General features: G+C 46.4%; 1 protein-coding gene and 1 long non-coding RNA gene across 3 annotated transcripts in view; one reads left to right on the forward strand and one right to left on the reverse strand.

The window, feature by feature from the left end:
• Positions 1-5,944, reverse strand: part of MAPKAPK2 (MAPK activated protein kinase 2) — a 44,974-nt gene extending 39,030 nt beyond the window's left edge. Inside the window, exon 1 of one of the 2 annotated variants that reach the window (XM_082616563.1) lies at positions 5,286-5,944. In XM_082616563.1, coding sequence (XP_082472689.1) covers positions 5,286-5,603 — 318 coding nt within the window. In that variant the 5' untranslated portion in view covers positions 5,604-5,944. The remainder of the gene's footprint in view (positions 1-5,285) is intronic. The other variant, XM_082616564.1, reaches the window with a different exon arrangement.
• Positions 2,988-13,063, forward strand: LOC309801580. The gene is made up of 3 exons (XR_014293614.1): positions 2,988-4,557; positions 6,239-6,350; positions 13,004-13,063. It is a non-coding gene; the product is annotated as an uncharacterized lncRNA (long non-coding RNA).
• The last annotated feature ends 11,512 nt before the right edge of the window (positions 13,064-24,575 follow it).

The raw sequence follows: 24,575 nt of genomic DNA on the forward strand, positions 1-24,575 counted from the left end.
CTGGCATTCCTCTTGGCACAGACTCCACACATCCCTGGGCTCTACGGGAAGGGAGGGGGCCTCCGTCATCCCCAGGATGCGGCCAGGGGTTAAGTTTGCCTCCAGCAGTCCTGAAGCTTGGCTCCTCCAGGCCTCTCCCTGAATCCCCTGCACCTGCTTCTTAAATAAAATCGTCAACTGATGATGGCCCAACTCCTCAGATTCCAAGCAGTCAAAACGTCTTAATTATGAATACCAACACCATCATCCTCTAAAAAGGACCCCTTCATTTCCCAGACACCCATCAATATTTGGTCCTGAGGCCTGGGGCTGCTTTTCTCCCCCTTTTGTCAGCCACTGATCCCACATCTTAGCTGGAGATTATTTTCAAGCTCTATCAAAGCCCAGAATTCATAAGTAAAAAAGAACCATGAGCCGCCCCAGCTTTGATCCTGCCTCAGTGGATGTCAAGGGCCCTGCTGCAGTAGATAGCAACCAGGGCAGGGCCCAAAGCAAGGAACAGGGTCTCTGAACCCAGAAGCTACACCTTCCCTCAAAAAACCACAAGCCCCAACCTCAGAGATTTGTAACCTTCCTTTACAACATCCTGTTAGTTTACTTCATGCTCCTCAAACATTTTAAACCCTGCTTTTAACACAAAGATCGGTTAGGCTCAATTCTGAGTCACCAGCCCCACTTGCTCCTTACCAACTGATCCACTCTCCCCTCAGCTGCCCTGAGGGCAACGCCACCATCACCTCCTGCAGATGTGCTCATTCCTCAGAGACTGTCCTCAGCTCCTTCGGTCCTCACAGATTGCCTCTTCCAAGTTCTTCTATTCCCAACCACACAATTTAATCCCTAGACCAGCAAAGTACAACAGAACTTTCTACGAGGTCGAAAATGTTCTTCTCCACTGTTCAATTCAGTAGCCATTAGCCACATGTAGCTACTGAACACTTGACATGTGGCTAGCAACTGATTTTTAAACTTAACTTAGCTTAATTTAATTAATTAATTTTAGCTAATTTTAAATAGCTATACATGGGCATTGGCTACCATACTGGACAGCACAGCCTTACACTACGTTTGTTAATTTCACCTTCTCCAAATAAGCTTCCTGACCTCCAAAATTTTAAGGTCACTTTCAATGTCTGTATCCTCCATACAACAAAGCATATGGTAGGATGCTCAGAGAATTGTTAACTACTGTAACAACAGTGGAGATAAAAGAGATTGGTTGATTACTGAAACTTTCCTCACCTTGTGATTCCATCCAGCAAACCCCAATTTGGGACACTGCCCCTCGCCCAGCCACAAACTCTCTTGCTCCCTGACCGGTACACAGCACGAGGCGTGCTGGAGAGGGTGCAGCCTGCACTGTGGGGATGTGGGAGCCCCGGCTCTCCCTCGCAGCCATGAGAGGTTCTGATCAGCTCCCCTTCAGAACACCAAGGAAGCCACATGGCGGTGACACGAAGTCAGCTGCAGAGGGAGGATTGCTGGAGAAAGGCAAGGAGAAGGAACAGTACTTTGTTTCCTCTAATCCACACAACGGAAAGACAAACAGAGATAAGTTATGACAACATTCTATATTTTGTAAAGCAATAATATGCTTCACCGAATCAGAGTCACACGGCAGAGAAGGACAACGGTGCTGGCTTTAATTAAATTTGTTCAGCTAATACCTAAGAGTCACCATGACACAATGAAGCAGTAAGCAACTGAGGAACCCCACAGGGAATAGGACCAATTACTGCACAAGTGAGCTGAGACCAGGCGTCCCTACCAAAGAAATAGTGAATAGAATTCTCACGTTCTTGCACAAAAAATAACACTAGTAAATAAGATTTCTAGCAAACACTTCCTAAAAAGGGGAGGGTGTGGTAAAAAAAAATATTTGTTACTGAAGATTCAAAACTCATGGGGCTGCTGAGTTGGTTTATAAGCTGCCTCTCCAACTCTGGCAATCTCTGCTGGGAAGCCGCTAAGTCCCTACCCAGCACCCCCTGGCTGACAGTCAAGGAGGGCCTGCGGTGACGGTAGCTCCTCGGGCTTGAGAGGCTCTGGAGCAGCAGCCCGTCCCAGGGCCAAGCCTGCTGATGTCAGTGCAGTTCCCAAGTGGGAAGTGGTCAAGCGTCCTGGGTGCTAATCCTGGTTCTGCCCAGTGCATGGCTGCACTACCTCAAGCAAGCCTTTGCTCTGGGCCTTGGTTTTCTCATCTGCAAAATGAGGGGGTTGGATGAGATGACCTCTACAGTCCCTTCCAACTCTGAGAGAAGTATGAGTATGACTCAGAACTTTGCAAAAGCAGCCAGGAGAGATGGTGAGGCAAGGTCATAGCACCTACCAAAAAGCATGTAAATGTTACCTCTCTCAGGTGGAGGTAGAAAAATAGCAGGGCGGAATGGGACTATTTTTTAAAGCACTGATTACCTTTAATAGGACTAAGAGGTCACCAGACCACAGACAGGGAGCAGGGCATCAAGGCAGCCGCCACCTCTCATCAACTCTCAGGGCTGTGAGATACCAGATATCAGAACCCCCATGACAGGCCCTGCTGCTGCTCTACAGCTCTTTGACCTAACTCCCCAGGAATGGCCTAACACCCCGGGTAGAGCAGAGGTCTCCTCCCTTTTTCTTCAGGCACCTTTCCGATGAGGCAATCCCTCTTGCCCCACCACATCTTCCTCCCTTGCTTAATAATCAAAACGCTCCTGGTTTCGAAAATCATTTCAGTACTCAGCACCTATGGTTAAGTTAATCAAGATTCAAGATCTAGAAATCTCTTTGGTGTGTGTCTCTGGAACAGAATCCTTTGAACCAGATTCCCCCCACAGCTGTAATTATGTCTCAGCCAGTATTTGGATATTGGAAGTGCTGTTGACACCGCTATCAATCTCTGAATGCCTCATCCCTTCTTTCTTCCTCTATTATGGAGTTTTTACACAAAGATATGTGGGAAATCTACAGTTTAACAGTTGAGTCAACTTGTAAGATCTGGAAGCAGGCTGCCTGTCAAAACACACTCTGACTTCAATCTTCATCCACTTCTAACCTGAGAAGGACAAACCATGAGTGTTATTTAAAATACTCCTGGATCTTCAGCACAGGGAGATCAGTTCGGTGCTTTGTGATCACCTAGAGGGGTGGGATAGGGAGGGTGGGAGGGAGACGCAAGAGGGAGGAGATGTGGGGATATATGTATATGTATAGCTGATTCACTTTGTTATACAGCAGAAACTAACACACCATTGTAAAGCAATTATACTCCAATAAAGATGTTAAAAAAATAAAATAAAATAAAATACTGCTGGATCTTTCCTTTCAAAACCATTCAAAGGGAGAAAAAATCCAAATCTCTCTCCTATTAATTACAATAGAAATCTGAATTGCCACCCAAAAGCATTTTAGAGGGTGGTTTTCTGTGTCTATTAAACAGAATAAGGAGCAGAAATTGAGAGCTTTTGTTCTGAAGTCTTTATACCATATTCCAGGTATCCAAGAAAATGAGCAGCCAGTGTCCCCAAACTGCTGATGGGTGAAGGCAGACGGCGTCTCAGAGGGGGTAGAAAACTCTCCTGGAAAGAATGTCTGTCACTTCCTCAACAGTACAGGTTAACTGTGGTCAAACAGTATTCACTCAACTCCACTCCCCGAGGTCAGAGCCACGGGGTCAAACAACCACTCTCCTTCCCTGCCCCCAGTTATGAGTAGGGAAAGAACGGTCTAAGGCACAAATATTAAAGGGTTCAGGACACTGATATATTCCTTCTCCAAAAGTCGACACCAAACAACCAAAAGCCCTCAGCAACAGCTTATAGTAAAAAAACAAACAAATCTGACAGTGTTGAGGCTAGCTGAAGTTCTCCCCCAAAAGGGAGGATGAAAGCAGCAAGAAAATAATTTTAGAGGCCTTAACATCTGTTAAGTTGAACATGCTTGTCTTCTACAACCCCCAAGTACCAGTGTCTTATTATATCTAATTATATATTCCAACATTTCCACCCATAACACATATCTGAGTTTTGTATGAATAGCTGAAACACAGCTAGCCACAGGGATTGAGGGGGAAAAGAAAGTATAACACAGGAAGTATTTTTCTCCTCCTCCAATCATTAAGACACCCCAGAGGGAAGAGGCGTTTTTGGTCACCTTTAGAGATGTGGTTTGATCTGAAACCCCTCTTTGGGGAAAACCTTTTTCATGACCCTGAACAGTGGCTCACACTGCACTGGAGACTCATCAGACCTCCAAGTCCATTCTGTTTAACTTCCGAAGTAGATACTCTCATTGAAATCCCCATTCTCCCCCCTACCAGATCCCCTTAAAAAAGAAAAGAAAAAAAAAAAAAAAAAAAAGAGGTTGGTTTTCCCCAGCTCTAGGAAAACGCTCCCTCCTCTGTCCACCAATCGCCCATGTCCAGGACTCAAGTGGCCATCTCCGATTTGCGGAATCAGCACTGGGCCAAGCCGTGGTTTACGGACCCGGTTTACAATGATCAATGGAGCTATGGAAACAGCAGACACCGAGAAGGAGCCTGCTGGCCTCCCATCTGGAGCCTCACAGACACTGAAGGTAGGAAGGGGCACGCTCTCGGATCAAAACAAACCCTCCCCCGCGCCCGGGGCGGTCGTGGGGGGGGGGGTGTCGGTGTCCCAGCGGAATCTCCAGCCTTGCACCTCCCCGGCCGGCGCGCCCCAAGGCAGCACAGCCGCACTCGCAAGGCCCAGGGAAGTGAAATCACACATTCCGGCTCCCAAATAAGGAGCGAGGCTAAATAAACCTCTGAGATACGACTTCTCCAAACCAACCGACCAACCAGCTCAATGAGTAATGGGCCTTTTGTGCCCACAGAAAGAAAGGAGCAGAGGATGGGGAACCACAACCCCCGAAAATCACTTCCTTGAGACTAGGGGGAAAATTAGCAGAAGTGGTCCCGAAGCCAACCGTTGCAACTCGGCTGGATGCCGCTCAAACCCAAAATGGCAGGGTCCTCACGAGTCCTCTCGAGTCCCCGCCACTCACACCCGGAGGTGACCGGAAACTCGGTCTCGGCGGTGTGGTGCGCCGGGACCTGACCTTCCCGCTGCCCCCCGCCCCCTGCCGCGCACTTGGCACCCCTCACGCGCGCGGGACAGGCAGCCCCACCGCGGCCACTCCTCCGCGGCCCCGACGCCAGTCCGAGGAAAGCGTCGGCGCGACCACGCTGAGCCACCGAGAGCTTAGGCCGCTGCGGAGTGCCGGGGGTGGTCCCCGGGAGGCCCCCTCCGCCCGTCCTCCCCTCCCTCGGGCCCCAAACCTACTTTTAGGGCGAATTTCTCCTGGGTCCTCTTGTTGAAGATCTGCAAAACTTTCCCGTTGATGCCCAGTCCCAGGACCTGGGTGGTGACCTTGTAGTCGTCGATGATGGCGTTCTTCTTGATCTGCAGGCTCGACTTGACGTGGAACTGGGGGAACTGCTGCGGGGGCTGCGGCGGCGGCTGGGCCGGGGGGTGAGGTTGGGCCGGGGCGGGGGGCTGCGGCGGCGGCGGCGGGTTGGGGAACATCGCCGGCGTTGGACAGCATGGTGCGGTGGCGGCGGCGGCGGCGGGCTGGGGAACAGCACCGGAGTTGGACAGCATGGTGCCCGTAGGCGCGAGAGCAGCGGCGGGAGGGCCCGCGGCGGGCCCCTCCTCCGGCTCCGGACGGGTTCCCCGCCACCCCCAGCCCGGCTGCGAAGTTTGCTCCGGGCTGGAGCCGGCTTCCCCGCCCCGGCCCGGCTCCAGGCTCGGCGGGTCGCGGGGCTCCGTGTGTCCCGCTGTGCGCCGCTGGCGCCCAACGACCCTGCTCCCTCCCTCCCACCCTCCCCCCGGGGGCCAGGCGCTCGGTGGAACGCGGGACGGAGGGGCCCCGGCCGGGGGGGAAGCGGCCGCGCGACAAAGTACCCAGCCCGAGGGCCGGCGGCCGCGTCACAGCCTCGTCTGCGTCCGGGGCCGGTCCTTAAAGGGGAGGGTCGGAGGGGGCAGGGCTTGGGGAGGCGGGACGGAGCTGGGGAGGCGTGGGCGTGGGGGAGGGGCTGGCCTTAAAGGGGAGGACGCGAGGCTTCCGGAGCGTGAAGGGCCAAAGCTGGGGACCGGGGCTGGGGACAGGGAGCGGGGACCGAGAAATCTTAGTTCTTAAATACTCAGGGCCACGCATAGGGAAAGGGGAGGCGTATGAAAGTAGCTGCATAATCAGATAGATAATCCACTTTTCTCCAATTGTCTGGCTCTTTTAGACAGCAGCAGCTGGGGGTGTATTTCGAAGGCGGGGGATGACTAGCAAGTATGAGCCAGATGAGACCTCCAGGGTGACCTGGAATTACAGAGGCCACTCATTCTCGGAATAGGGTGAGGCAAATATGGAATATTTTAACTTGAACACTTTCCTCTGAGTTTTGCATTTCTTTTCTCACAAATTTGTTTTTCGGTAAAGATTTATTATCATATAAATATGAACAATTTAGTAATTATACTTTTGAACATTTTTTCATGTAAATTAGCTAAAAAGGGATACAGGGCAGGAAGAGGATGGATTGACATTCAGACTACCTGAAATCAGGGAGCCTTTTCCTCTGACTGGCTGTGTGATCCTGAGCAGGTCGGTGCATCTCTCCCAGTGGGAAGAATAGGGTGTGGAGAGAATTCCCTGAGACAATGTACCAAAAAGGGAAGGTCTGGGGAATAGGTCCTGATTTCCAATGTGGAAAAGTTAGGCCCTAAACCTACAGGCATAAGAAATGGGTATTTTTGAAGAAGCCAAGTTCTAGTCCAATTGAGCCCCCTGTCTCTGAGGAAGATACTAAGGATCTAGCTGGACCTAAGCATAGCCCAGATCAAGGGAGGAGATTGGGGAGGCCCTAAATTTAAGCTACCAGAGGGTCTCGATACATATTCTGATGGGGGTTTGGGGATGATCATGAAATAAATTCCTGCTGACCTCCTCCCCACTCTGACTAGTAAAACAGCTCAGAAATAAGACAAGGAGGCTGAGGTGAAGACAAAACCTCAGCTTAATTACTGGTAAGGGGCTTCCCCGGTGGCGCAGTGGTTGAGAGTCCGCCTGCCGATGCAGGGGACACAGGTTCGTGCCCCGGTCCGGGAAGATCCCACGTGCCGTGGAGCGGCTGGGCCCGTGACCCATGGCCGCTGAGCTGGTGCGTCCGGAGCCTGTGCTCCCCAACGGGAGAGGCCACAGCGGTGAGAAGCCCGCGTATCACAAAAAAAAAAAAAAAAAAAATTACTGGTAAGGCCGAATTAGAGAATGTGACTTTACCTATGGCCACACGTGGCCCCTAACGCGTTCCCCCAACACTCTAGAGCCCCCTTGTCTAGGGAGACCTAGCTCCGGGAGAAGCAGAGGAGGGAACATCCTAAGGACAGGTGCCCTGGGGACCGAGCCCAGGCAAGGGTAGCCTGAAAGGTAGAAGTTACCCTTCCAGCAGAGTCCCTTCCCGGGACTCACTCCAGGGCCCACTCCATGGACCAAGGAGAAATATGATTCGCCTAACACAAATACTCGCTCCTTCTGAGCACAGTTAATTTAGCATACACCTTGACTTTGTGCAAGGTGCCGTGCTCAGGCCTGCAGTGGTGGATGGTGTTGATCTGTGGGGGAGAAGATAGGTACAAGCAGACAGCATCAAGAGAGTGGCACTGACACAAGTGCCAGCTTCTGGGAGGTGAGGGCAGAGGAATTCTCTGCAATAGCAGGCGGCGGAAGCTCTCCCCTCATGCTAGAGGGTGGATAAGTTAGATAGTTCCCCATTCCTCTGACTCCTCAAAGATAAAAAGACAGCCTACGGCCACAGAGATTGGAAAACACCTCACCCATTCTGCAGTACTACTATCACCTCCCTGAGGCACACAAGGGAGAAGCCCAAGGACTGAGAGAAGGACGCAGGGATGGGGAGGTGGAAGCACCTGCTCCTTGCTTCTCACCTCAGCTGGGCTGGGGCTGCGCAGGGCTGGGAGTTGGTCGTTTTTCCTCTGCAGAGAGTCACCGGTGGCTTCCTACTGCCTGACACTGAGTTTTCACCTGCTTCCCTCCACAAGGCTAGAAAGAGGATAAGCTGTTTTTGCCCTTTCAGAGAAGGCACAGTGGAAAGAGAACAGAATTTAGAGACAAATGACCTGAGTTCAAGTCTCTCCTCTTTGTATCTGAAAAAAGGAGAAAAATAATAAAGTCGAATATCAGGGCTGAGTGAGAATTAAATGAGATAGTGTTCATGAGAACTCCCCAAAAGCTAGAAATGATCATGAAATAGCAAATCTTATCATGACTGAGGCATTGTTGGCTTGCTCCTCTGGTCTGTGCCCACTGCCTGGGGATCTGCCCCTGATATCAAAGCCGCCTTCCTATCTAGCTGGGACTCTGGGGAGATGCTGCAGCCCAGTGACCTAGGAATAACTAGACAACTGAAACCACAGCTGGGGCATCCTCCTGGAATTACAAGGACCAATTAGGCCCGGGGGCACACAAGGACTCAGTACATAGAGATTACAGAAGCTGCACACACAGCACCCAGAAAACATATATATATATATATATATATATCAACACAAACACATAAGTGCAATGTGCCGGGCATGTAACAGACATAAAATAAATGTCTAATGGATGGGTAATAACTGGGGAGTGAGATGGGCTAAAGGAAGAACCTAAGATGGGCAAGAGATCCAGAGTCTTAAGTTCCATTCCAGTTCTAACTAACCATGTAATCTCATGCAAGCCCCGTGCCCTCTCAGTTCCCTCTTTTTCATCTGTCCAACAGTGATGATAACATCTGTCCTGCCTCCCTTGTAGAGCTACTGTAAGAATAAAATTAAATATTTTTCCTTAGGACATGGAAGTCCAAAGTCCTATTTGTATAATACCAAGCTCTCAACCATCTGTAATGAACTACTTAAACAATTTTTATGGATATGTAGAAGCACTTCAAAAGTTAAAAGTCTATGCAAATAGAAAGTACTATTTTTGTCTACTATTGACAGGCAAACACATATGCCATGAATACTGTACACACAAAGACAATTTAAAGACCTCAGGTACACAGAATTTGGTTAATTATAATCCTCCTCATCATTGAATCATTGGCCCATCTCTGCTTTTATTTAATTAGTTATTAGTTTGGTTGTTTTGTTTTGTTTTGTTTTGTTTTTGGGTGAGTTTTTTGGCTGCACCTTGCAGGGATCTTAGTTCCCTGACCAGGGATTGAACCCAGGCCATGGCAGTGAAAGTGCCAAGTCCTAACCACTGGACAACCAGGAAAGTCCTTAGTTATTTTTAATAATGCAGTAGGCACCTGTGAATCCACTACCCAAAATGAAAACTAGGACTTTGACAGTAGCATACATCTAACTAGGTGGTTCCTCCATTCATCCCCAACCCACCTCTGTTTTCTCTGGCCAAGATAACCATTATCTTGAATCCTAAGTTCATCATTCCTTTGCTTTCCTTTTATGTAGTTTTATTTCATAAGGACACATAAAGGTGTCTGACCTTCATAAAAGGTGAAGCTCATAGTGTCTTAAAAGGGTGGTGGATATTGGTGACTTTATCAGAAATAAGGAAATGTCTTGTCATAGCTTCAGAGTATTCCCCACCTCCTCATGATGATGGCGACGGTGATGATAATCATGGCGATTACTGAGTGATCGATCACTCTATACCCAACACTGTGCTCAGCCTGCCATTGTCTCATTTAAATCTCATGAGGGTCTGTGGTAGAGATTGCTGGTTGTTTCCGCCAGTATCCATTTCCCCCTCTTTTTTTTTTTTTTTTTTTTTTTGCGGTACGCGGGCCTCTCACTTTTGTGGCCCCTCCTGTTGCGGAGCACAGGCTCCGGACGCGCAGGCCCAGCGGCCATGGCTCACGGGCCCAGCCGCTCCGCGGCATGTGGGATCTTCCTGGACCGGGGCACGAACCCGTGTCCCCTGCATCGGCAGGCGGACTCTCAACCACTGCGCCACCAGGGAAGCCCTCCCCCTCTTTGATAGTAAAGAATCTTCAGTATTTAGCTAAGCACATGACTGCCCGGAATAAAAACTACATTTCCCAGCCTCCATTACAGCTGTCTGTGTTCATGACTTGTAAATGGAAGCTGTTGAGAAAAGAGGTAAGTCCTCCTCCTTCTCTTCCTCTTTTCTCCTTCCTGGTGGCTGGAATAAAAATGTAATGGCTGGAGGAACTTCCCTGGTGGTCGAGTGGTTAAGAATACATCTTGCAATGCAGGGGACGCCAGTTCAATCCCTGGTTGGGGAACTAAGATCCCACATGCTGCAGGGCATTACTAAGCCCACGCGCCACAACTACTGAGCCCAAGCTCTGGAGCCCTCGCGCACCACAACTAGAGAGAATCCCGAGCACTGCAGCAAAGAGCCCATGTGCAGCAACTAAGGCCCAATGCAGTCACTAAATAAATAATTTTTTTTTTAATGTAATGGCTGGAGCTTGAGCAGCCATCTTGAATCATGAATTGGAGGCCACAGGTTGAGGATGACAGAGCAAAAGGATAGAAAGAGTCTATGTCCTTCTATCCATGGAGTATGGGTAGAAGATGGAGCCTGGATCCATTGTATCAGCCCTAAACAACTTACCCAGCCTTTATATGAAATAGAAATAAATGTCCTTCTTATTACAGCAACTGATGTTCTAAGTTTTCTATCACTCACATCCAAATTCCATTCTAACTATTATACAACCCTATGAGATAAGTACTGTTATCCTCATTCATCTATTTTTAAAATGAGGAAACTTAGTCCTAGAGAAATTGAATAACTTTCCTAGGGGTGCATAGTTAACAAAGCACAGAACCCAGGTGTTTCTGACCCAAAGTCCATTTTCATGGCCCCCACTCTAAATCCTAAGCAGACATACACCCACATATCCTTCTTGATGTCCTAAATATGGTATCTTGCCATTTCTGGGCAGGAATGACCTAAAGAGGTATGGCCTATACTTTCTATTTTAGATAAACTTTAAATCTCCCACACTTCAATTTCCTTCAATCTTGACCTAATCTGTTACAGAGTATAGGTCTGTGTTAATTTGCATGGCTGGGTTATATGATAGGATTACTTGTGAATCCATGGCAATATCTCTTCTCAAGGCTTCCCCCGTCCTGCCTTCCACCATCAGAGAGTAAAACTTTCCTATTTTGCTGTGATATGGCATTCTGAAAGGATTACAAGGGTTGAAAATCTATGGAGGTGAATTTCCTGCAAATTTTCAGATAACACGCTCTCGAGGAAATATGATCATCCGCAAGCTGTTGGATAGATACATGCACACAGATAAAGTGGCCTTTGTATCTATTGCTGGGGCACACAAAATACTGCAGAAGGCAGCATGATTCACAGGAAAAGCTCTCTTCACTGAAAGCTCACTCTTGGAAAGGAAAATGACTTGAGGCCTGGGAGAGATAAGCAGTTTTCATCTTATAGGCTAGTTTTTCTTTGAGAGATTGAGCAATTCTCCAAAGCAAAAATGAGAGATATATAAGAATTATTCGTCACAAAATTTCTGAAATCTCTGAAAGTGTTAGGGACTGATCCACAGAAAGAAATTTTACCCAAAGTCAATTTTGTGGGCGATGCCCTATGTGAGGACATCTCAGAGGGGAAGAAATGCCCTGCTCCCCCACCCCAATGCCCTTATCTGCACCCCATCCTTGGACTGTTTAATGCCACAGCAGGAAGCAGCCAGAGCAGAGGGGAAGAATGGGAATGGGAAGAGAAAGAAGGAAGTACCTAAGGGGGAACACAAACAGCCTCAGCACATCGACAGACATGACATGGTCCAAAGGGACGGAAAACGGGACTAATTAAGACTACAGGTTGCTTAACTGTAAATTCTGTGCCTTAGTATGGGAAATGGAGAGGAAAGGGGTAAATATTCCACCGTAGTCCAGATAGCCCAAGACCGTTGTCCCATATTAAAAGCTTTGCCCCTCCAGTCGAGCCTGTATCTGGCATGTCCATTGCAATTCAGATGAGCATTCAGCCTGGATAGTGAAATGGGGAAGGGAGAAAGGTAAAGGGGATTTGCCATCCAGGAACACAACCAGGGTGTGTCAACCCAAAGGGTCATTGGTCTTTGTCTGGTAACCTGCTGACCCCTGGAATTTTTTTCCATCCCTCACTTAAGATGAGTAAATGGGAGTGGGAAGGTAGGAAAGGTAGGAAGAGATGTGTGTGTGTGTGTGTGTGTGTGTGTGTGCGCACTGGGTAGCGATTTCCTAAGTGTATAAGAATAAACAGCTTCCCATGAGACCGTAATTTTGAGGCAGCAGAACAGGGCGGAATCAAGTGCTGGGTTCAAATCCCACCTCTACCACTTACGACTATAATAACTGCACCTCTGCATTCTTTTTGTATAATGAAGGGGGAGATAATATTCCCTAGACTAATATTCCCCTGTCAAGTTTTGAGCTGTTACTGACACATACTGATTGGCCTCTGTGGAGCAGTTATTATGCAGCAGGTACGTTCATACCAATCATCTCCTTCAATCCTCTCGACAGGCTGTACTTAGTATTATTTCTGCTATTCCAATCATTAAAAGCACTGTGGCTCAGAAAGGTTAAATACCCAGCCAAAGTCATCACACTAGAGCACAAGAGCTGGAATTCAAAACTCATGCTGTTTCCACACATGTCAAAGTCCATGTTCCTAAATGCCCCTGTAAGTTGTCCAGCTACCTGACACCTGCCAGGCCACTCCAAGGAAGCCATCCCAGCCTGTGTGCATGGCTCAGGAGAAGGAAACAGTCTGCAACCTGCATCTTACTCAGATTCCAAAGACTCTTCCTCCAAGACAGAGAGTTAAAGGCAATGAATAAAGTCATTTAAGCAGTAATGAAATTAGGATCCTAGGATGTATAAGCTTTTGAGAAATGTCCTAAATATATGAGGTACATGTGGTATAACCCACATTTTGTTTTGTTTTTGCTCATTAAATGACAGAGGTAGGAGTTAACTTTTTCCCCCATGTTTCTCTTTAGGTTATGAAAACTGTAATATTGTAGAGATGAAAAGGACCTATGAAGACCACCTGATCTGTCAACTTTCTCAAAAGACCACACCTACATGTAGACAAGTAGGTGTGTGACCATAAAAACTTTAGGCTCTCAGAACTTCCGGTGTCTCACTATATCATGAAAGGAAGTTCTTCCTTTTGTGTGACCTATATAGTACATGTTGCGGGCAAGTTCCTCTCATTCCTGGAAGCTCGCTCATTGATGCTGGCAAGGGGTCTCCCCACAGCTTTGGATAGATGTCTAGAGTCCTCCCTTCACTGGAGCAGTAGGTGCAGGGGAAAATTGGATGTGCTGGAAGAGAGAAGTTGGCATGTGGGCCAGCCTGGTACCTGCACCTGACCCCCACCATCAACTTTGCACCCCCTTTCATATCCACAAACATTGACTAAGCACCAGTTCAGGTCAAGTATTGTACTGGGCATAGGAATGCTCAGAGGACCCTGATGGACCTTGAGTGCCTTGAGAAGTTACATATATATATATTTACATACATATGTAAATGGTGACGGTTATATATATACATAACATAAAATGTATCATTTTAACTATTAACTAGTTCAGAGACATTAAGTACACTCACACTGTTGTGCAGCCATCACCACCATCCATCTCCAGAACTTTTCATCTTCCTAAATTAGTTCTCTGAACTCATTAAATAATAGCTCCCCACTCCCATCCTCCTCCCAGCCCCTGGCAACCACCATTCCACCTTCTGTCTCTATGGATTTGACTACTCTAGGAAACTCATATAAGTGAAATCACACAGTATTTGTCATTTTATGACTGGCTTGTTTTACTTAGCATAATGTATTTAAGGTTCATTCACGTTGCAGCATGGGTCAGAATTTCCTTCTTTTTTTTAAGGCTGTACCATTGTATATATATATATATATATATATACCACCTTTTATTTATTCACTCATCCCTCTTGATGGACACTTGGTTTGCTTTCACCCTTTGGCTATTGTGAATAATGATGCTATGAACATGGGTGTACAAATATCTGTTTGAGTCCCTGCTTACAATTATTTTAGGTATATACCCAGAAGTTGAATTGCTGCATCCTATGCTAATTCTATGTGAAATTCTTTAAGAACTGCCATGTTATTTTCCATAGCAGCTGCATCATTTTACATTCCCATCAGCAATGCATAAGAGTTCCAATTTCTCCACTCAGCTAACACTTGTTATTTTCTAGGTTTTTGGGTTTTGTTTTTGGTAATAGCCGTCCTATTGGGTGTGGCCTTGAGAGGGTTTAAGTTTGGGTCTTCAGGGCTCACAAACAGGAGAGAGTCATCTAGAAAGTTCTCACCAAAGAAATGACATTTGACCTAGGGATCTAAATATGGGCAAGAATTCTCCAGGCAGAGGAGGAGAAAGGGATAACACTAAACAATGGAGCAAAGGGAGACGAGAAATTGCACAGCCTGTTTAGGAGCAGCAGGTGGTCAGCACAGGCTGGAATGCAGGGTGTGCAGGGGAGAGTGTCAAGATGTGAGGCGAAAAGCAGATTCAAGGGCTAGACATTCCACTAAGGCTTTGGACTTTGGGCAACAGGGAGCCATTGGTAATACTATGTGAAAGTGCTGTGCAAACTTCAACACATGATATAAATGCAAGAACTTAGAACAAAAAAGAAAGAAATGTTTTTAAAGAAAAAAATGGGGACTCCCCTGTGGTTAAGAATCCGCCTGCCAATATGCAGGGGACATGGGTTTGAGCCCTGGTCCGGGAAGATCTCACATGCTGCAGAGCAACTAAGCCTGTGTGCCACAACTACTGAGCCCGCGTGCTGCAACTACAGAAGCCCGAGCGCCTATAGCCCATGCTCCGCAACAAGAGAAGCCACCGCAATGAGAAGCCCGCGCACTGCAACGAAGAGGAGCCCCCGCTCACCGCAACTAGAGAAAGCCTGCCTGCCACAACTAAAGAAAGCCCGCGCGCAGCAGCAAAGACCCAACACAGCCAAAAATAAATAAATAAATATTTTAAAAAATAAAATAAAGAAACAAATGTACTAAGACTAATACACATTACCTGGAGATTGGAGGCAGTTTCTGGCATCTACCAGGAAGGACACTGGGCCCCCGGGGTGCTGGTTCAGGCCAGCCCCCTGGTGTTGGGTCCCAGTGCAAAGGTAGCCGAATGACCCGCCCATGTCGACCTCTCTGGTACGGAGGGGCTTAACTGTCCATGAGATGGGAGAGTGGCCTTCCAGGCCTAGAGGGGTCATAGATCCCCCCTCCTTCCTCCTGGATCACTGCACTCAGCAATGTGTCACCTTTTAGTGCAAGATTCCAAGTCGTTCAGACACTTGGAAAATCTCCCCAAGCAGCCACCTGCCTCTAACAGCCCCTTCTAAGCCTGAAGTCGGACCCAGATGAGGCCTCCCCAATGAAGCTGCCTCACTGTCCCTTCTGCCTTGGAGGAGCGAGACAAAGGACTCTTCCCTATATTCAACAGGTAGAAGATTTACAAAATTACAGAATATTCCATCTCTCTCTCTCTCTCTCTCTCTCTCTCTCTCTCTCTCTCTGAACCTTTAACACAGCAGTCCCCAAACTTTTTGGTACCAGGGACCGGTTTCATGGAAGCCAATTTTTCCACAGACCGGTGGGAGGGGGGATCATTTCGGGATGAGTCAAGCTCATTACATTTATTGTGCACTTTATTTCTATTGTCATTACATTGTAATATATAATGAAATAATTATACAACTCACCATAATGCTGACAGAAGGTGGAGCTCAGGCAGTAACGCAAGCGATGGGGGGCAGCTCTAAATACAGATGAAGCTTTGCTTGCTTGCCACCGCTCACCTCCGGCCCGGGGCTTGGGGACCCCTGCTTTAGTACGTGAACATGGTACACAATGCAAAAGTCCCAAAGGACATATAGTAAACAGCTCTCTCCCAGCCACCCAGTTCTCTGCCCCATTTTCTCGTGCATCCTTCCAGAGGTATTTGAGCCAGTCCAGCTTTTCGCTTAAGAACTAGCATGGACTGTGTTTGGCCTAAATCCCAGGACACCAGATCCTAAACTCCAAAGTCACACTGTCAAGAGGGAAGCCCTAGATCAGCCATGTTACCCAAAGTCAAAAGGCTTGGATAGCTCATGGCCATGCCAGCCTGCAGTTCAGCCTTTACTCTGTGCTTCCTGGGATCAGGCATCCTCCTGAGTCTGAGGCTTCTCCCAGCATCAGTGAGGGAAGGGATGGGAAGTGAGCGATGATGGCCTGGGGTGGGAGCTGGGTATAGATCAGGGAAGAGGGTGAGACCAATCCTGGAAGAGGAGAGACGGGGCTATGCTCCCCAGTTCTGCGGGGGAGGCCTCCGAATCTGGGCCCACTGGCTGCCCCGCCTTGTGTCTGCAGAGCCATCTGGTGCAAAAGCCCCTGTCAATAGGAAGGGTAGCAAAGAGGGCTGTGTGGGCAGCCTTCCCCTGGGCCTTCCCCAGACAGGTCAGGGCCCAAGCAGAGGTGTTTCTTCAAGTCTCAGTGTGATCGCAGCTGCCTCGGCCACTGAGCTCCTGCCTGCGTCACTCCCCAGGAATCTGGTTCTTGTTTACCACCAAGAAGTGTGGTGATTACAGAGCCAAGCGGCCCTCCTCCAGCTTCCTCAGGGAGTGTGTGGGGAACCCAGGGCCTGGAAAGGGAGACGTACTGAGTTGGAAGATTAGCGGGCTTCCTCACCAGGATGAGTCAGGGAAGGGCCTGGCGGGACTCCAGCATGGCCTGGGCTGGGACACCTGGGACCATCTTCTACAGAGCTGGGAAAAGAAAGAGCAGGGCAGCAGAAGAAGCAAATGAAGGTGAACAGTCAAGGACCAGGGGCAAGGAACCAGGAAGACTGGAGTCAAGATGACACTACCTGTTGTGCACTCCACACTGTGTTAAGAAAGAACAGAGACCTGGCAGGCAGTGAAGCCTCCTGCAAACTTCTTATCCATCCCTGGTGACTGTCCAGCGCCTGCCAGAGAATATGACGCTTATTTTTGCTGGGCAGATGGAATGGAAGATGGTGGCTGGCACTCAGGGAAAGACAAATAAAAGTCATAATAATCACGCCATTGATCAAGCACTTCCTATGTTCCTGACATGGGTCTAAGTGCTCACCATGTGTTAATCAATCCCCAGAACAACCCTACAAGGCAGGTGTTACTAATATCCTTTCGGGGACCCAGATGAGGAAATTGAGGCCCAGTGTGTTTAAGTGACAAAGTAAGGACTGGAGTGGTGATTTGAAGGCAGGAAGCTGGGACCCAACCCTGTCTTCTTAGGCACCATGCTTTCCTGAGCAGGGAGCGGAGGCCACCCAAAGATAGACAGCTTGGGGCAAAAGGCTCTATCCTAGAGTTTCTTCTCCCGTCAGTTACCCTGCTGTGACCTCACTTCCATGCCAACCCTGGATGGGCTCCACTGGATCCTGTTCTAGGCTTGGAAAAAATGGCAGTGCAACTAAGATGGTTATTTTTTTCCCAAACCAAAATTCCAATAATCTATTCCTCTGGATCAAGATCTTGGTCCAAAAGCCATTAAAGGTGTTGGGAGGAGAACAAGAGCTGAGCATCCTACTCTCTCTTCCTCTCCCTGCTCCTTGTCCTGGAGGCTTTTCTCTTCTGTTCCCTCTGTATTTTTCAGAACATTTTCAAAATGCGGGGGTATTTCCAAAACACCAGCTTGCTCCATTTACTTCTCACACAGCTGTCTGCTCTTTTCTCCCTGGGAAGTTGAGCTAACAAGGCAGTCTGAAAATCAGGTCATTTCTACTGCTTTTCAGCATTTCCAGGGGCCCTGGTGCAGCGAATGGAAATGTCAACTTGGGGTAATTACATGGCCCCATGCCGTTTTCCGACTACCGTTTATCCATAATCGATTCCTGAGAAAGACAAAGGTTGTGGATAATCAGCCAAGCAGATGGAGTATCAGGCTGCCAGGCCAGAAGAGAAAACATAGCTCCCCTGAAGGGAGAGGGAAGAAAGGCCTCTGGCTCAGGGAATGTCTGCTGTGGGGACAAAACAGGCTCCAGAGAAAAGCATCAGGCTCAGACCTGGCCTCAGTAGATAAGGTGTGTGTAGAGGAACCAATTAATCACTGGACGTGTCCTTTAACATCTGACAGCCTTTGGAAGCTCTCTCTAGGAAATGGGGAAGGAAGTAGTAAGGAAGGACCCTGAGGATATCACATGAAAGAGGAAGCATGGGCATTAGAATAAGGTGGAAAGATCACAAGTCCTGGAAACTAGTTATTTAAAGACACTCCTTGTAACACACACACACACACACACACACACACACAGGAGGTTGATAGAGCCTGCGGTGGGACCACAGTTTTCTTTGGCTGGCTTCTTTGCCTTTAGGTCTGGCTGAGAAGATGGGGCTAGACATTTATCACTGGGCATTTTAGTCAGTTTCACTTCCTGTTCCTCATGCTGAAAGCATAATAATCATCATAATGATAATAATAGTTCCTCAGGCTTGCCTCTGCCTCCTATTTATCTAAGGCCTCCCAGAAGTGTGTGTATAAGTGGGAGGGGGGAGAGTACAGCTTATCTACTCTATCAGTCAACAGCTGAGGGTGGAGGCAGGCATGGAGGTGAGGGTAAGGGATAGGAATTAGCAATGGAAATTATTAAGCTCATTTTTTTTTTCAAGAAGAGGAATCTAAGTGTGTTGGTAGTTCCCCAATTGGCTATGCTCACCACAGAGATGTTTGTAAATCCCTTCTCCCAGGGTCCTCCAAAAATAAATCCTTCCCTTTTCAGCCTTCAATCCGTCCTAATCTAGGAAATCCTTGTAATCTGAGGCCCAGAGACTTTAAGCTGACTTCCTAGAGTCACACAGCAGGAAAGATAGGACCAGACCAGGCTTCTTGTGCATCCATTAAAAGCTGTAACCAGGAAGGGAATTTCCAACTCTATGGGGAACTTGCAAAGTTGTTAGGAAAAACCACAACTATTTCTGCTAAGGAAAAAATATGCAGTCCTCCATAGACTTGAAACCCCAGGATACTTAAGAGAGAGCTCCGTCTTACTGGGAATGGGTTGGGACCGTCTAAGATTAGGAGAGGGCAGGGGGAACAGCTTCCAGACTTTGATCAGGACAACTGTTCACAGAATAGAGGTGTCGGGCCAGTATTTTAATTTTTTACCGCCAGTAAAAGGAGCTGTACTTTAAGGACAAAGGTTGAGCACTTTTCAGGCTCTGGGGACTTAGACGGGAGTGGAGGGAAGTGGGGGAGGGAGCCATTATCATGATGACAATAGTGACATAGTCCTTCCTTTAGATCCTGCCCTCCCCTTGGGGATCTGAGGACAAGTGGAGGGAGGGAGGAAGCAGGTGGTTCAAGAGTCTTTTCTGTATGAACAAAAAAGGCAGGTAAAGAAAAAAATTAAACCACCAGAGAGAACCCCTAATTAATGGAGTTAAGATTAAAAAAAAAAAAAGCTTCCTCTAAGACACAAAGACACACACAGACACACATCCCACATGGACAGACGCAGCCTGGAGCACTATTTAGCTACACTAAGGATGAGAGGATGTGAGATCACATGTTTATATATTGTGATATTTATTATTGTTGGATTTTTTTTCCCCAAAAGACAATCATAAGCCTAGGGCTGGATGGTGAATGCCAGGCTAACAACGTAAAAATGAGAAGCTAACTGTGGCCCTGTGAATAATCAACCTGGGGCTGTCAAGTGAGGAATCCATGCAGGGAGGGAATAATACTAACACTAAACATGCACATAGCAATCACTACGTGCCAGACACTGTTCTGAGCCCTTTACAGGCATTTGCTCACTCTTATGATCCACACCCTTCTCATCCACGCTCATTTCAACCCTGGCTGCCCTCGCATTTCAGAGCCTGTAGACAGACTGGGTTATCTAACCCTCACCTCTGCCTCTCTTCCCAGCAGCAACTGCCACAGTCCCAGGACCAGCCACATAGTCTACAGGACCCAGTGCGAAATGAAAATGCAGGGCTCCTTGTTCAGAAATTAGGAAGAATTCCAAGGGAGCGACAGAAGAGCATTAAGCCAAACATGGGGCCCCCTAGGCACAGGTCCCCGTGTGACCACATGGGTCACATACCCATAAAGCTGGCCCTGCAGCGATACCCCTGAATCCCTGCACAGAACACTTGTGGAATCTTCTGTTATCTGACCCTGGTGTGTGCCCTACTCCTGAAAAAGGAAAGGGAGCGAGAAAAACACATTGTATTCCACATACACTGGACATGTGTGTATGGCTTTGTTGAGGAAGGTATTCCAAGTTTGGTTTTCAGACTTGATCTAGCTGATTTTTTTTTTTGTTTTTTTTTTTTTTTCAGTAAGCTGGCCTCTCACTGTTGTGGCCTCTCCCGTTGCGGAGCACAGGCTCCGGACGCGCAGGCTCAGCGGCCATGGCTCACGGGCCCAGCCGCTCCGCAGCATGTGGGATCTTCCCAGACCGGGGCACAAACCCATGTCCCCTGCATCGGCAGGCGGACTCTCAACCACTGCGCCACCAGGGAAGCCCGATCTAGCTGATTTTTAAGGTCTCTCCCAATGCTGTATTAGGAGATTCGTCCTTTTATTCTTCCCTTTCCTCACATCCCCCATTCAACTGGTTGGCAGTTCTTGCTGCTTCTGTCTCAGCAAGGCCTCCTGTATCCTGCTCTCCTTTCCATCTCCCCTGCCACTGCCCTAGTTTTCTCTCACCTAGAATATTCCAGTAACTGGCTAACTAGATTCCTTGCTTTCAGTCCCCATTGTTTCCAGTCCATCTTTCTCTCTGCTTGTTATGTTTAGGCTTTTTTGTTTGTTTGTTTTTAATAGATCTTTATTGGAGTATAATTGCTTCACAGTACTGTTAGTTGATGTTGCACAACAAAGTGAATCAGCCATATGCATACACATGTCCCCATATCCCCTCACTCTTGAGCCTCCTTCCCACCCTCCCTATCCCACCCCTCTAGGTCATCGAAAGCACTGAGCTGATCTCCCTGTGCTATGCTGCTTCTTCTCACCACCCAACTATTTTACATTCGGTAGTGTATATATGTCGATGCTACTCTCACTTCGCCCCAGCTTCGCCCTCCCACCCCATGTCCTCAAGTCCATTTTCAATGTCTATCTCTTTATTCCTGCCCTGCAACTAGGTTCATCAGTATCATTTTTTTTCTTTTTTCTTTTTTAGATTCCATATATATGTGTTAGCATATGGTATTTGCTTCTCTTTTTCTGACTTACTTCACTCTGTATGACAGACTCTAGATCCATCCACCCCTCTACAAATAACTTTTTCTTTTTATGGCTGAGTAATATTCCATTGTATATATGTGCCACATCTTCTTTATCCATTCAACTGTCGATGGGCACTTAGGTTGCTTCCATGTCCTGGCTATTGTAAATAGTGCTGCATTGAATATTGTGGTACATGTCTCTTTTTGAATTATGGTTTTCTCAGGGTATATGCCCAGTAGTGGGATTGTGGGGTCATATGGTAGTTCTATTTTTAGTTTTTTGTTTTTTAGTTTTTTGGGTTTTTTTAATTTTTATTTTTAGTTTTTTAAGGAACCTCCATACTGTTCTCCATAATGGCTGTATCAATTTACATTCCCACCAACAGTGCAGGAGGGTTCCCTTTTCACCACACCCTTTCCAGCATTTATTGTTTCTAGATTTTTTGATAATGGCCATTCTGACCGGTGTGAGGTGATACCTCATAGTAGTTTTGATTTGCATTTCTCTAATAATTAGTAATGTTGAGCATCTTTTCATGTGCCTCTTGGCCACCTGTATGTCTTCCTTGGTGAAATGTCTATTTAGGTCCTCCACCCATTTTTTAACTGCATTGTTTGTTTTTTTGATATTGAGCTCCGTGAGCTCTTTGTATATTTTGGAGATTAGTCCTTTGTCGTTTCATTTGCAAATATTTTCTCCCATTCTGAGGGTTGTCTTTTTGTCTTGTTTATGGTTTCCTTTGCTGTACAAAAGCTTTTAAATTTAATTAAGTCCCATTTGTTTTTGTTTTTATTTCCATTACTCTAGGAGGTGGGTGGAAAAAGATCTTTCTATGGTTTATGTCAAAGAGTGTTTTTCCTACGTTTTCCTCTAAGAGTTTTATAGTGTCTGGCCTTACATTTAAGTCTTTAATCCATTTGGAGTTTATTTTTGTGTATGGTGTTAGGGAGTGTTCTAATTTCATTCTTTTACATGTAGCTGTCCAGTTTTTCCAGCACCACTTACTGAAGAGGCTGTCTTTTCTCCATTGTATGTTCTTGCCTCCTTTGTCGTAAATTAGGTGCCCATATGTACGTGGGTTTATCTCTGGGCATTCTATCTTGTACCACTGATCTATATTTCTGTTTTTGTGCCAGTACCATACTGTCTTGATTACTGTAGCTTTGTGGTATAGTTTGAAGTTGGGGAGCCTGATTCCTCCAACTTCATTTTTCTTTCTCAAGATTGCTTTGGCTATTCGGGGTCTTTTGTGTTTCCATATGAATTGTAAAATATTTTGTTCTAATTCTGTGAAGAATGCCATTGGTAATTTGATAGGGATTGCATTGAATCTGTATATTGCTTTGGGTAGTATAGTCATTTTCACAATATTGATTCTTCCAATCCAAGAACATGGTATATTTCTCCATCTGTTTTGGTCATCTTTGATTTCTTTCATCAGTGTTTTATAGTTTTCTGAATACAAGACTTTCACCTCCTTAGGCAGGTTTATTCCTAGGTATTTTATTCTTTTTGTTGCAATGGTAAATGGGAGTGTTTCCTTAATTTCTCTTTCTGATTTTTCATTGTTGGTGTATAGGAATGCCAGAGTTTTCTGTGCATTAATTTTGCATCCTGCAACCTTACCAAATTCATTGATTAGTTCTAGTAGTTTTCTGGTGGCATCTTTAGGATTTTCTATGTATAATATCATGTCATTGGCAAACAGTGACAGTTTTACTTTTCTTTTCCAATTTGTATTCCTTTTATTTCTTTTTCTTCTCTGCTTGCTATGGCTCGGACTTCTAAACCTATGTTGAATAAAAGTGGTGAGAGTGGACATCCTTGTCTTGTTCCTGGTCTTAGTGGAAATGCTTTCAGTTTTTCACCACTGAGTATGATGCTTGCTGTGGTTTTGTCATATATGGCCTTTATTATGTTGAGGTAGGCTCCCTCTATGCCCATTTTCTGGAGAGTTTTTACAATGAATCAGTGTTGAATTTTGTCAAAAGCTTTTTCTGCATCTATTGAGATGATCATATGGTTTTGATTCCTTAATTTGTTAATGTGGTGTGTCACATTGATTGATTTGCATATATTGAAGAATGCTTGCATCCCTGGGATAAATCCCACTTGATCATGGTGTATGATCCTTTTAATGTGCTTTTGGATTCTGTTTGCTAGTATTGTGTTCAGGATTTTTCCATCTATGTTCATCAGTGATATTGGTCTACAATTTTTTTTGTGTGTTATCTTTTTCTGGTTTTGGTACAGGGTGGTGGTGGCTTCGTAGAATGAATTTGGGAGTGTTTCTCCCTCTGCAATTTTTTGGGAGAGTTTGAGAAGGATTGGAGTTAGCGCTTCTCTAAATGTTTGATAGAATTCTCCTGTGAAGCCATCTGGTCCTGGACTTTTGTTTGTTGGAAGATTTTAAATTATGGTTTCAATTCCATTACTTGTGATAGGTCTGTTTATATCTTCTAATTCTTCCTGGTTCAGTCTTGGAAAGTTGTACCTTTCCAAGAATTTGTCCATTTCTTCATGGTTGTCCAGTTTATTGGCATATAGTTGTTTGTAGTAGTCTCTTATAATCCTTTGTATTTCTGCAGTGTCAGTTGTGATTTCTCCTTTTTCATTTCTAATTTTATTGATTTGCATCCTCTCCCTTTTTTTCTTGATGAGTCTGGCTAAGGGTTTAATCAATTGTGTTTATCTTCTCAAAGAACCAGCTTTTAGTTTTATTAATCTTTGCCATGAAAACATGACGACCCAAAACCTATGGGATGCAGCAAAAGCAGTTCTAAGAGGGAAGTTTATAGCAATACAATCTTACCTCAAGAAACAAGAAAAATCTCAAATAAACAATCTAACCCTACACTTAAAACAACTAGAGAAAGAAGAACAAAGAAAACCCAATGTCAGTAGAAGAAAAGAAATCATGAAGCTCAGAGCAGAAATAAATGAAATAGAAACGCTTAAGCTTTTATTAGTTACTTTTGAGAACTTTCTCTCCCCTAGGTTGTACATTTCTCCAGCAGCCCTGAGAAAAGCAGCCTGTACCTTCTGGCTACTTCTGCAATGCCTCCTTTGCACATCTCTCCTTTTCCTTCAAGTCCATGTTCTGGACTGGAACCCAGCCTACTGAACTCTCAATCAAGAGAGCACTGCTCTTCTGTCTAAACTCCAGAGGAAAGCATGACGTCCAAAGTCCTGTCTCCTATTACGATCAAAATGTGGCCAATTGGAAAGGTTAGGAATATCTGCCTCCCAGTGGATCAAGAATGACCCATAAAGGGCTTCCCTGGTGGCTCAGTGGTTGGGAGTCCACCTGC

The sequence above is a fragment of the Mesoplodon mirus genome, assembly GCF_964341445.2.
Source record: "Mesoplodon mirus genome assembly, chromosome: 3".
Lineage (NCBI taxonomy): Eukaryota > Metazoa > Chordata > Mammalia > Artiodactyla > Ziphiidae > Mesoplodon > Mesoplodon mirus.